Raw genomic sequence first — 13,176 nt, forward strand, 5'->3', positions numbered from 1 at the left:
CAATTATCATCAAGAGAGGTGAGAGTGAACCTGGGAGAGATGAGAAAACATAACGTGCATCAGTAGCTAAGCTCATCCCTCCTCTCTTCCACTCCTCTTCTAATAGAAAAGGCAGACGTGTTGGCCGTGTGCTTATGATCTCAGTCGCCGAGGCTTCGCTGACTTCCAAGTCGTGCGTCGCCGAAGACTATTGATCTGTGGCCGTTCACCTAATCGCTGTGCTGATATTACTTTTCGAGTGTGTCCTTTTGGTCGCAGGACTTGTTTCTCCTCATCCACACTGAGGCGTGACCGCTAACAAGTCACCTCGGGGCGGAGAGGTTTTCTGTTAGCTGCGACTTTCTGTTCTTCTGTGAGACAAGCAGGAGTTTTAACATTACCCCAGACCCATATCACAAGGCCCATAATCATCTGAAGTCTGTTTTTACTCCTCCACTTGTGTGTTTCCTAAAGACACGTTGCTGCATAGTTGGCTTGTTCACACGCCTGGCTGGAGAGAAACAGAGCAGGAAGAACATGAGGAAGAACATGAGTCGGACCGTGGAGGGGAGGAGGGGCTGCTAATGAGGGGCACCCGCCCCCCCCCTGCCCCCCCACCATCCTCCCCTTTCACCCTGTGTGCCCTCCTGCCCTGGCACACACACACATACGGACCACAAGCACACACTCGTATGATGTAGACACTCATGCAGACATACACACTAAACTATGCCCTCACACTTTCAATGCGCATTCATTTCACCGTACGTCTATTTTCATTGATAGGAGAGTTTAGAAACTGTCATTTTATTCTCCTGCACATGACAAAAGAACTTGATATACATTTAAATCAGCATTTGTTTGTGTGTGTGTCACATCACTTGATTAATAACTGTTTTGTATTCTTCTTCTAAGCGAGCTAAATTTGAAAGTGTTTTATGGCTATACGTGTGGCAGTTGTTCTTTGTACAGTTGGTGCAGTGACTTGGCCCTTGGTACGTACCCCTGTGGTTCACACTGCAGGCTTAGCTGTGGAAAGACCCGGCTAGTATTGTGTGTTTGGTCGGACATGGCTGGCATATTAAGATCCCAACAGCTGGGCTGGCTGAAGTTGCATTGTAACGAAGCTGTGACCTCGCCAAGTTCCAAGCTCAAATTAGGCATGCATACCTCCGCAGCCAAGACCGAAACAGGCCTGCGCACGTTGCACAACCGCACCCAAGGAGCCTCGTGTTTCCACCTCAGCATGCTGGAGGTAAAAATAGGGCAATTAAGATGCCCCGCAGGTAGGGCCGTCCACCCTGGTTCAGTTCGGCTGCTGTTCAGGAACAACTCGTCCTTGCTTCGTCGTGGATGCGAAGGTCATGGTTCTGTACGCATCCTCCGTCACCAACCTGGATCCTCTGGAAACGTCTGTTGCTCGACGAGTCAGTGATGGGGATTCCAGACCCAGCTGAGACTCCAAACCTTCACACCCCTGAACAGGAATATCAGTAACTGAATGATGATGTATCACTTCATAGCCTTGTGCTTGTGATGAGGGGTATGTGATTACCACTGTTGGAAGTTTCTTCCATTCCTTACTCATGCAGAACTAATGATGGGAGGAAATTTGCCCAGCATCCTCAGAAAAAAAAGACTGGATTCAGGAAATCGACTGTTGTGGAACAAAGAGGCCAAATCTGGACGGTTGTCATCGAAGCAGATGTTTGGCCAAGCGCTATCTGGACACAGACATACTGGTGAACCTTGCATGAACACTGGGTGGTGTTTAGACGTAATTGATTATGATGATCAGTTCACTTATGTGCAGGAACGGCTCACTTAGCAGTGAGAGGCTGGGGAAGGAACCCAAGTGTACGATTAAGAAGTGTGAGAGGTTTAGCATACATTACAATCTCACTGAGTGTCCCCTTGCAAGCTTCCTCTGGAAGCCAGTGAGAACACACGCTGGGGTTAAAGATAGGGCTCATCATGTCTTCACCTGACTACTTGTGTATTACTATCGTACTGGCTTTAGGATCGAGCTAACGCACCTTATTCTTTCTTCAGTATGTTTTTCTATGTACAATATGAGATGCGGAAGGCTGAGGAGGTACATTGCAAGTGGTTCTTGGTTTTTCAGATATAGCTCATTTAGTTTGCTGACTGTCCAAAGTGAGGTTGTGTTTGTATGGACAGTTTGGTGTGAGGAATTTAACTACTGAGGCAAGGCACTTGGCCATAGCCTTTGATCATTTAATCATGGCCTGTCTAGTGTAGCATTCTGAATAATCACATTCACCTTTAAGCAGTGCCAGTGTACATTCAATAGCTGCCACCTCATTTTTTGTCGACCGACTGACGGTGAACTATGGGGCAGCTGGGCGAAGCCAAGAAGGTCAATTTTTCAAGAGAATTGTTGAAATATTGAGACAGGGAGGGTTTCTAAGCATTTGTACAGCGTGTTGATTGGTTGAAAAGCTAGTTAGTCAGATGTTTCTGTGTTCGCTGTGTAGATCACCTCAGACAGTTAGAGGAAGTTATTGTCATTCCATGTACAGGATATTGTTTTCTTTAAAAAATGTACCCGTTTGAAACGTTGTATTTTTTAATGTGATGTATGGAGTGCTTTGGTAGAGTCCTGTATTTCAAACCGTAGTACAACCCTATATTTTCCTGGATATTATTTGCTGCAATATACTGTACGAGTGGATATCAAACTTGTTTTATTCAAAGCTGTTAGCCTTGGGACATTTCTCAGATTGCATTTTCAGCTCATAAATTAACCTCTATCCAATTGACCTATTTCATCAGTTTTAACATTATAGCTTTTTACTTAAATTGGTCAGGCAGGTTTAAACAGTCTGCCCCTCTCACCCCAACAGTAATATTAACATCAGGCGTTTACAGCTGCCCAGTAAACCTCCTCACAGGAGCTGCTGCTCTGGCTGCCAGTGGAAGGCCTTCTGTCTCCACATTAATCACACGCCTCCGTTTATTCTAATGAGGATGTCATGCCTGCGCTGCACATGTTCGAATCCCGTCTTTCGGACATCCAGGTCTAGAATGGAGATCTGTAAAGTAGTGAAAGAGTTCATCTCAGCAGGGAGAGAGGGGCCGGGAGGGAGGGAGTGGTGGGGAGGGGTGAAGGCCGTGGGGAGGGGGGTGAAGGCTGAAGGGCAGGGATGGGGGTTTGGGGAGCTGGGAAGCTGGTCTGGGTCTGTGTGCTGGAACAGGCAGCCTGGTGGGGGTGAATATTGAAGTGTTCAGGATTTGTTCCGTTTTTTCGCTTGTTGATCTCCTCTCTCATTACGTTTCCTGCTGTGTGACTATGCTGTGTCAACAATACCATTTGGGGTTAAAGGCAAACAGAAAACAAAAAACAAATATGAGAATGTAATGTAATATATTCATTTAGCGGACATAATATATTCATTTAGTTATATGTCCGCTTGTTATGGGGGGGGGCACTTAAGTCTCGGTTAGTGAGTTCCTGCTAAGCATGTGCTCCCTTTGGTGGGGCAGGGAATAGGAGATGTTGTCTTTGTGTGTGTGTGATATGTCTCATACCAGAAAGGTAAACATCCCTTTAAAATGCTGTTTTCAATGTCTCTCAGGGCTGTGTTACTCTGTAACGAAGCCCCAATCGGTTTGAATTTGATTTTTTTTTATTCATTTCAAGACAGGGACAGCGCACAATAATACATTAATCTTGCACAACAAGAGAATATGCATTGTTCCAGGTTCTAGCAGATGGCTATTTTCCACCTATAGTCCCTGGGCAAAGTAAAATAACAAAGCAAGGCCAATAATGATAGAGACAATGTATCAAATTGATCAATAGTTCTATGGTGGAGGCTGTGGGGGAGGCTGTGGGGGAGGCTGTGGGTGAGGCTGTGGGTGAGGACGGCATTTTTCTAGCAAAAATGTATTTGTAGGACGTTCACCGTGCATTTGCAAGAAGGCTTTAGCATGGCTGTCAGGAAAGTCTTCCAAAGACCAATATCTCTCTGTCCACGTCCTCGCTTGAATCACCTGTTTTCCGAGTCAGACTTTTGAAGATCTTTTTTTAAATGTTTAAATTGGAATAAGGGAAAGCATTAATATGAGTCATGTTAGAAAATCAAGAAATGCTTATGCCTTTGAAGACCATACAACCCTAATTAATTGGTAAGATCAGACATATGAACCATCTTAGTCTCTTCCAAGCTCATCAAACCTAAAAGCGGAATGATTAGTAGGAATAACAATATATTAACAATAACATTTCACTATTAGCAGCTAGACTTGTAAAAAGAGGCCTCATTTGACCTAACAGAAAATACATTTTTTTGGGGGGGGCCAACAGCATATCAGGGTGTTTTTATAAAACTCCAACCTTGAGAATGTCCAGTAATTCATTATAAAGTTAGGGCGACGCTTAAGGGCATTTTGAAAAATGTCACAGAATGTGTCATGTATAATGCAAGAGCGTCGTCCAGAAACAAGGAAAGGTCCTTTCGCTTTCTATTAACATATCCCCAATGTTATATTCGCAGAATTTTTTAGCAGTGTTGGGACGACGTGCCATGCTGCGCAGGGCTGGAGTGGAAGAGAGGATCGTGTTGTTAATCCTCTTACCTGTCAGCTGTCAACCCTTTGTTTTGAGTTTTTTCTTTTAGTCTATGATCCCAAACTGTGGGCCGCGGCTAACGAGTGGTCCTCTAGGGCGATACAGGTGCACTACCAACCCAATGAAAACTCAAATTCAAACGCATAGTGGAAAAGGTTGTTCACGGCTGCCCTATAACAGAACAGAGCGATATAGAGTGGACAGGGAGCGGGTTCAGACAGCCTCTGTCTTTCATGCCGGTGACTCGATGCAGCACGCGTATTATGTGCGGTTCAGAGAAGCTAGTCTAATATGCTTTGATTTATGGCATTATATTTCCTGAATTCAATGGCTAGGGGACAAAAGAAGAAGATCGAGACTCACTGTCACATCTTGGTTAGATAGCATTCAGTGATGAGTGAAAATGGAAGCTTCAGTTGACGATATGAAACACCATCGATTCACCTAGGATCGTCGTAATTGCATATCGAAGTAAGTTTGATGGAACCCTATAATTTCGCTCTTTGGATGATAGTGTCGAGGCTTTAATTGTCATATTTAGTCGGAGATTGTGCCATGTCTGACATGGAAGCATTTCAATAAATGAGAAATGGTGGTATTCGTGGTTGCTATGGTGACATCAGCCACCCTAGCAATCATGGTAAACTTGGGTCTTGCTGCCTAATGCAGGTCCCTGAGCCAGGTATAAGCCCATTGACACATCATTATGTGTGAGACCAAAAGTACTCATTTCTACTGATTGGTGTCAGCCTGCAATATAGCTGTATTACTGTACCAAGTGAAAAGAAATGGGTTCTGTGTCATGTTTGTATGTAATGTTTGACATGAATGCATGTCCTTTCTGCTCTAAATCTTAGCAGAACCTTTTTGTAAACTCACATTAAAAAAGGGAAATTGTTCCTTGACATATCCTGGTTTTACAGACAACTTGCTGTCTCCTTGTGCTCACACAAAGCAGTCTATATGTAGTCAACCTGCTGTTTCCTTGTGCTCACACAAAGCAGTCTATATGTAGTCAACCTGCTGTCTCCTTGTGCTCACACAAAGCAGTCTATATGTAGTCAACCTGCTGTTTCCTTGTGCTCACACAAAGCAGTCTATATGTAGTCAACCTGCTGTCTCCTTGTGCTCACACAAAGCAGTCTATATGTAGTCAACCTGCTGTCTCCTTGTGCTCACACAAAGCAGTCTATATGTAGTCCTCATCTCCATGCCGTCCATTCACATTGAAGCCAGCTGCTCCTGATCCTTAACCTCGGTCATGTCTCCTCCCCCTCTCCCCCTGTCTCCTCCCCCTCTCCCCCTGTCTCCTCCCCCTCTCCCCCTGTCTCCTCCCCCTCTCCCCCAGCCTCCCTCCAGGTGGAGATCGTCCCAACACAGGGGGAGATCAGCGTGGGAGACTCCAAGTTCTTCCTCTGTCAAGGTGGGCGTGCCATGGGCACAACACCCTCCTCCTCAACCACCACCCTGGAGCACGTGCAGGAGTGTTTAGACAGCTTGATGACGAGAGAACTGAACAACATGACTGGGAGGGAGAGAGAGATGGGGAGGGGGGAGAGAGAGGGAGAGAGAGGGAGAGAGAGGGGGAGAGAGAGAGAAAAGAAAGAAATGGGGTGAGAGAGAGGTGGGAGGGAGAGAGGGAGAGAATGCAACGTGGAGGTCCTCTACATCTTGTGAGTAACGGATTCCATTAAGATCAACAGAGGGGGCAGTAGGCGAGAGAGGCAGAGAGAGACAGAGAGAGACAGAGAGAGACAGAGAGAGACAGAGAGAGACAGAGAGAGACAGAGAGAGACAGAGAGAGACAGAGACAGAGACAATAAAAAAGAGTTATATCTCATCCTGAAAAGGAGAATAAATTATGATATATATTTGTATTTCTCTCAATGTTGTCTTTAGCTGCGCCTTCAACTTTTCTCCCTGTGTTGTTGACGTCTGAGATTTACCCTTGAGCGGTAGCTCTTGATTCAATTATGAATAAAAGAAGACATCGTCAGTTGAGGAGAAGATGGGTTTTATCTCTGGCTGTCTTCTTGAGGCGTCAACACCAGTGGATAGTTAGATCTTTCATAAAACAGTCCATCCAAGCGAATTGTTAGAAAACAGTGCATGATTGTATTGTATTTTTGCAGGAAAATGTTCTTTGTCTAGGCATTATCTAGACATAGGTCCATGGAGGAATACCGGTCACATATAAATCAATTAGGCAGAATGATAATTTAATTTGTTATGGTTATGCTATTTGTATGTATATTGGAATATAGTGATTGCATCACTTTTCAACAGCATTTTCTCAGATTTGTAGATCATTCTCATGAACATCTACAGACCAGTTAACAGATTTTTTTTCCTAAATTCCGAACTCTCCGCCCGCCTGTCTCACAGTTGTTGGAGTCGCAAAGGACATCGATTGGTACGCCCCCAGCGGAGAGAAGATCCTCCCCAACAGACAGGACATCTTCGTGAGCCGCAGTGACGAGTCGACCTCCACGCTCACCATCTACAGCGCCGACGTGGACAGTGCCGGCATCTACAAGTGTGTCGCCACCGACGGGGACAAGGAAGCAGAAGCCACCGTCCACGTCAAGATCTTCCGTAAGTCCCCGGGGTTTGGCCTAGTGACTTATCTTGGAGACTTGGTTCTTGTTTTTAGTTTGACACAACTCTGATTGGGTCAGGGGAGTTGATTTGCTCGGGTAAACGATCTGTGAAATGTTTATTTTTGTCATTTTTGCACTGGTTCACCCTTATTTCCACCCCAATTATTGTGGATAAACAAATGGCGTTCTTATAACCTTGCTGTGGACTTACTGCTCATTTGTTGGTTCCTCTTCGTAATGTGCATTTTGCTACTGCGTGACGTACGTTTACCTCAATTATTCAGAATTAACCTATGAATAATAAGCGATAAGCATGACTCATATTTGGTTTTCAGTTCTGCAGACATAAGGCTGGGAGAACTGCCTTGTTTTAAACTCACAGGGCAGACTGTCCATTAAGATTATCGGTTTCTCATCCCGACAGTCTAAACACGCGCTGTGCTTGTTCCCTACAGAGAAGATTACCTTCAACAGCTCCCCGTCCCCGCAAGAGTTCAACGAGGGCAACGACGCCAACATTGTCTGTGACGTGATCAGCTCTCCTCCCCCCACCATCATCTGGAAACACAAAGGATCCAAGATTCAGGTCGCCAAAGATGGTGAGATAACAAGTCGTCATGCCAACGTGGGTGGTTCTGTTCCCCACTTGAGCCTCTTTGCCACCACAGCTTTCATCTTTTGTTTTTGTTGTTTTTGTTGTTTTTGTTGTTGTTTTGACACCCCCACCGTCTCACAGAGTCCTCCGTCTCCTTGTACAGTATACAGCCGTGGATTGTGAGTTATTTACCAGCTGTTTCTGAGATAATTGATGGAGGGGGTGCCCAGGAAACGAGGTGATGTCAGCAGATAGAGGGTGAAGTCTTCTGGTATATCTAATTTTTCAGGGGTTTTCAGTCGCTTGCTTTTTCCTTTGAGCTGGACTATTTTAACCTTAAAAGACCCCTCCCTTCGCGGCCGCTGGAAGGCAGGCAGAGGACCGCAGCGTTCTCTGTTCTCCTGGACGCAGAACGGGGGCGTGTTCTGCTCTGGAGAAACCACTAATTGTAGATGAGATTGAAACACCAAACTGCTTATGTAAATACCATGTTCCACATTGCTACAGTTAACCTTTTCATATCAAAGCTGCACATGCTTGTAGACAAAATTACAACTCTCCTTTTTTATGCCAATGCCTGTTTCACACTTAGGGAGAGCTATTTATAAAGCTTGGTTAATTAATTCAAAATATTTTCCCCCCTCTACTACACATTCCATGGAACCAGATTTCCATCTGGCATGACTTCAAACGAGAAGTCGAGTTAATACTGTGGTTGCCATACAATATTTTTACACTGGCTGCCAGATGTTTAAACTGAAGCAAGCTCTCAGACTATATACACAAGACTTCAAATTGTGACACGTTGTTGCTCTTCAAGCAGCTGGGAGCTGCCAGCACAGAACTGTTGAGATAACAATACTAGATGACCTGTGAACTAGGTTCTCCACAGTATTATATAGTACTGTGTACTACCAGAAAGGTACTGGATATGTTTACAATACACACAGTACAAAAACAACGATACTCGCAGTATATCCTACAGATTTAATGTTGAAGGACATCACTCCTAATTTCACAGAACACACATTGCCACTAAATAAACCATTTAAGTTCTCTGCTTGTCATGATGGCTGGTTTCTGACACATGGTTCCACTTTGGAAAATGTTATCTTACCCTCTTTGTTCCACTGAGAAGAAATAGTTCATGTTCTATTTTTACATTTTATTAAAAATACATTACTGATAGGCCAAGAACAGTTTTTCCCTGAAACTCAACCAAATTAATTTAAATATAGTTTGTGGATGCATTTACAGTAGATATGTATGTGGATATATATGTATGTGGATGCAAATGTATTTCAGTCAAGACAATCACGTATTAGATTTGAGCATTTATTGTTGTTACATGACATGGACATGTAGATTAACTTTGGCGGAGTGGATGATCTAAGGGAAGCACTCCCTGCCTCCTCGATGCAACACATACATACATGACATATGAGGCAGGGAGCAATAGAGATATAATCCCCCTGTTGGACAGATACAGACAGCATGGGGGAGAAGGGGACGGTGGAGGGTGGCAGCAGCACTGATCATACAACGACCGGGGTGAGTGTGTGCATATCCGCGCGTCTTTTAAAGACGCCTTATCGGATGTGGCCCAATGGATATGCGCTGCTACATGGGTGTGGTAGTGGGTGGAGTAAGGAAGGTGGAGTAAGACGCCTTACGTCCCCTATAACTGGCTGACGCGCGCTGCCCGATTGCCCTGCCAGAACTAGCTGCGCTTATTTCAGTCAAGACAATCACGTATTAGATTTGAGCATTTATTGTTGTTACATGACATGGACATGTAGATTAACTTTGGCGGAGTGGATGATCTAAGGGAAGCACTCCCTGCCTCCTCGATGCAACACATACATACATGACATATGAGGCAGGGAGCAATAGAGATATAATCCCCCAACACACGCCACCACTCCGCCATGCAGACTATGTGTAGAGCGGAGCGCCGCTGCTCCTGAGCCACAGGAGGACCCCCTTACATCCCACTACGTACGTACTAGTGGCGAAAACAAGCGTTTTCTGGATGCGGGGGTCATGCTAGCATTAACGATGACTAAGACTATGTGTGCATATCCATCGTGTTACATACCATCTGATGTGCGGTTTACCGAGCCGTCCCACGCGCACATCCCGTCCAGACCCAGTGCTGGACGGAAGGTGAACCCGCGACAAGCCAAATACACCGACCATCTCCCCGGTACCCTTCTCATCCGACATCGGGCAGATAGCTACCTCCAGAGAGCTGCCCCTCTTTGCGCCCGTCAGCGAACTCATCAGGATGTACACAAAGGCAGCATGTACGCCGGAACACGAAGATATGCTTATCTAGTGAGAATAACTAGTGTCAGCAGAGCACCTGCCGTTCCCTGGCCGGTATCCAGGGTGTCTCCGCAGATATCTTGACTCGGATGCTGGATTCTGATCGATTGCTACCGAATCAGAGCACGTCTGCGGATCACCAGTGCTGAGACAAGATCTACGGAGACATTCTACAATGCTTGTGATCCGGTAACCTCTCATCCATACAGGGCAGAGTTACAGCTGTCTCTAGAGACCCATTCCTCTAGCGCCCGTCGGCAACCCCAAAGATGTACGCGAGGCGCATGGTGTACCATCAATGTCCCTATGTGAGAATGAGAAACAAATGTGTCGGCAGAGCACCCGCCGTTCCCTGGAGTCCAGGGCATCTCCAGAGATATCTCGATTCAGACTATGGATTCTGATTGATAGCTACCAGATCAGAGCACGTCTGCGGATCACCACGCCTAAACCGAGATCTAAAGAGATATTCTACTGTTATGGGTTAACAAGCCGACCCAGCCACCATCTGTAATGCAGGCTTGTGTATTGACACACAGCAATTAGTCCTTTGACCACATGGCCGCAAGCTTGTTCACGTCAAGCTCATAGATCTCTGGACTCTAACGATGTCCAGGGCATTGGGGCGTACATGGTGCTCGTAAGCCGAGGACGACCAGTCCCCATCATTCCAGCGTGGCTAGGCACTTGAAGATGCCCAGGTGGCAGCCCCAATCCGGAAGCTTTGCGATGTATACCAATCCTGGGACAGCCCACAGCGAATCGTTGAGCAAACCAGGATTTCGTCATGGCCTTGCCGGCATCGGTGACAACAGGGACTCGGAAGGCGGGACTCGGAAGGCGTCACCCCGGGCGACACGGCGTGACATAGGAGAGTGGACAAAACGCAGTTAGATCGAGAAATCACAATAGAGGCACCTTGCAAAGTATCAGGTTGGAATGTTCAGGACACTAAACGTTCACTGCACAATGGTGGTGAATTCCCCACACCGTGAAACATTAAAAGGTTGTGAAAACACTGACTCGAGTATTATCGCTGTATAGGCCCGAGTACCCTTGTTCAGTTGGACACCAGTAATTTGAAGAGCATAGCCCTTTGACAAGCAATGTCACAGAGGGCTCACATAAGTGGCCCTCAACCAACCTAACCCTCAGTGGCCTATGTGCAAGATGGGTAGATGATAGTAGACGTAATCTTGATCTGAATTCTGCTCTCTTGGCCCGTTCAGCAGCTTGCTGAGGGCTCCAAACACCTTAATTGAATACCCCGAACCCGTGTTTAACACGTCTGCGCTGTGCGCTCATTGCCTCTGCTTAGACCACAAAGTTGCATCCTTCATCCACCAATGTGGATTGAAAACCATCCTCATGTATTCGCCGGCAGACAAACATAGGCCTACATGTGCACCGCGCACGCACCCGGGCCTATGGTCTAGCACCGTCCGAGAAATGGCGGCATGCTTGCCTATCAGAACTCCTGAAATGAACAAGACAGTGCGCCACACCGTCTCTATAGCCTGAAAGACTGCGGTGCGCAATGAGATTCCCACACTCTGGTCCAAGTGAGCAGTCTGACTAGATTAATATGCACAGACCTCCTTATGATGTGGACCTTGCTTCGATATTACAACAGTAAACTTTCCCTACGCAATAACAAGCATCACGATGGAATGCAATTCGTATAAAGCCGTGAGATACGTCTCAAGAGCCAGGAAGCAGCCCCGTGGCCACAGGGCCTTGTCCGGAGAGCTCGATAACCCCCCAACCTAAAGAGGCAGCCGCGTCGGTACGAAAATCGAGGCGGAGGACGACTCCACGGAACCGTGATAGAAGAACTGACGCCGCGCCAAAGGCCTCACAGCCCACCCAGAACGTATATCCGACCGCACCAGTCGTGTACGCCATCACGAAAACTAGCACGCATTGAGAAGTCCAACAGACGGGACACGAACTCTGGGGCACGATGCATGCATAGAAGCGGTGCCCGAGCGGCCGCCACGACGCAGAGGACACACTCCGAGGGTAACGACGCCCGCATTAAACACTATCAGGAAATGCAGAGAACCAAGGTGACGGGCCTACGGTCAACTCAAGGACAGAGAAATGTGCATGCAATCAGACGCGTCCGAACACCTAGAGGCAGCGCGGGTGGAGATCACGGAACATCCCGACAAATCGTCCAGCAGGTGCACGATGCCGACTGGTGCTCATTACCAGGATCCAACATGGAGCCACCGACAGTGTGTCGATGTGTGCGGGCCGCTGCGGCGGCCGATACCACCGAGAGTAGGCTACAGCTGCTGCCCACCGACGCCAATTAGGTGCCACTGAGAGGCATGCAGCAAAATGCGCGGACCACCGGTCGTTGACATGCAGGCAGCCTGAGAAAGCTGTCTACTTGAGATGTGAATGCCAGAGTTAAATCCAGTCCCTCAGAACAGACGACAAGAGGGACCGTTGCAATCGTTTGGCTTCTCGTAACTGATAACCTATGTACTTGCGGTGAATCTAAATATTGGCACTCAGAATAAAGCGTCTGCTAAATGACCGATGTAACGCAGTCACATTAACACTGATGGTGTCAGTCATCCCAACCTGCAGAGACCCATTTCCGGGTGGTGCTTCTCCCACCCGGAACTCCCGGGAGACGTGGAATGTAGGCCCTATGTATCGGAATTGCCTAAATATATTGAGTACTATTGGATTCAGACACCTAAAAAGATGGTTCGACTTAGTTTGTAAATTTAAATGTACAGTATATATGTTTTACCTCCCAAAAAATCCCAGAATTATACAAGGTATTTGCGTATTATTTTCAGCACTACCACTAGTAACACTAAATCAACACTTGGTCCAAGGGTTCTTCCCAAACTCAGGAAGGTGGGGTTAATCTCATTCAGTTTTTTAAATCAAATACAATTCAATATAGTAGTGCATTTGTACACGCGGTGGATTTAAATATTGGCTTCTCCCACCCGGAACTCCCGGGAGACGTGGAATGTCTGTATTGAAAGTTTCGAAGCATGTATGCAGATAGACGTACCTTCATGCGAGTACCCATCGACCCACTAGCCTATACT

The 13,176-nt window shown here is 46.5% G+C and overlaps 1 protein-coding gene across 1 annotated transcript in view; it reads left to right on the forward strand.

Moving 5' to 3' along the window:
* The first annotated feature begins 1,208 nt into the window (after nucleotides 1-1,208).
* The window catches only part of ncam1a (neural cell adhesion molecule 1a), a 53,974-nt gene continuing 42,006 nt past the window's right edge, over nucleotides 1,209-13,176 (forward strand). Inside the window, exons 1-4 of the mRNA XM_084684083.1 lie at nucleotides 1,209-1,721; nucleotides 5,922-5,996; nucleotides 6,959-7,168; nucleotides 7,629-7,772. Of these exons, the coding sequence (XP_084540209.1) occupies nucleotides 1,577-1,721; nucleotides 5,922-5,996; nucleotides 6,959-7,168; nucleotides 7,629-7,772 (574 nt within the window). The 5' untranslated portion in view covers nucleotides 1,209-1,576. The remainder of the gene's footprint in view (nucleotides 1,722-5,921; nucleotides 5,997-6,958; nucleotides 7,169-7,628; nucleotides 7,773-13,176) is intronic.

The sequence above is a fragment of the Hypomesus nipponensis genome, chromosome 20 (assembly GCF_054491055.1).
Source record: "Hypomesus nipponensis isolate SF chromosome 20, ASM5449105v1, whole genome shotgun sequence".
NCBI classification, from domain to species: Eukaryota; Metazoa; Chordata; class Actinopteri; order Osmeriformes; family Osmeridae; genus Hypomesus; species Hypomesus nipponensis.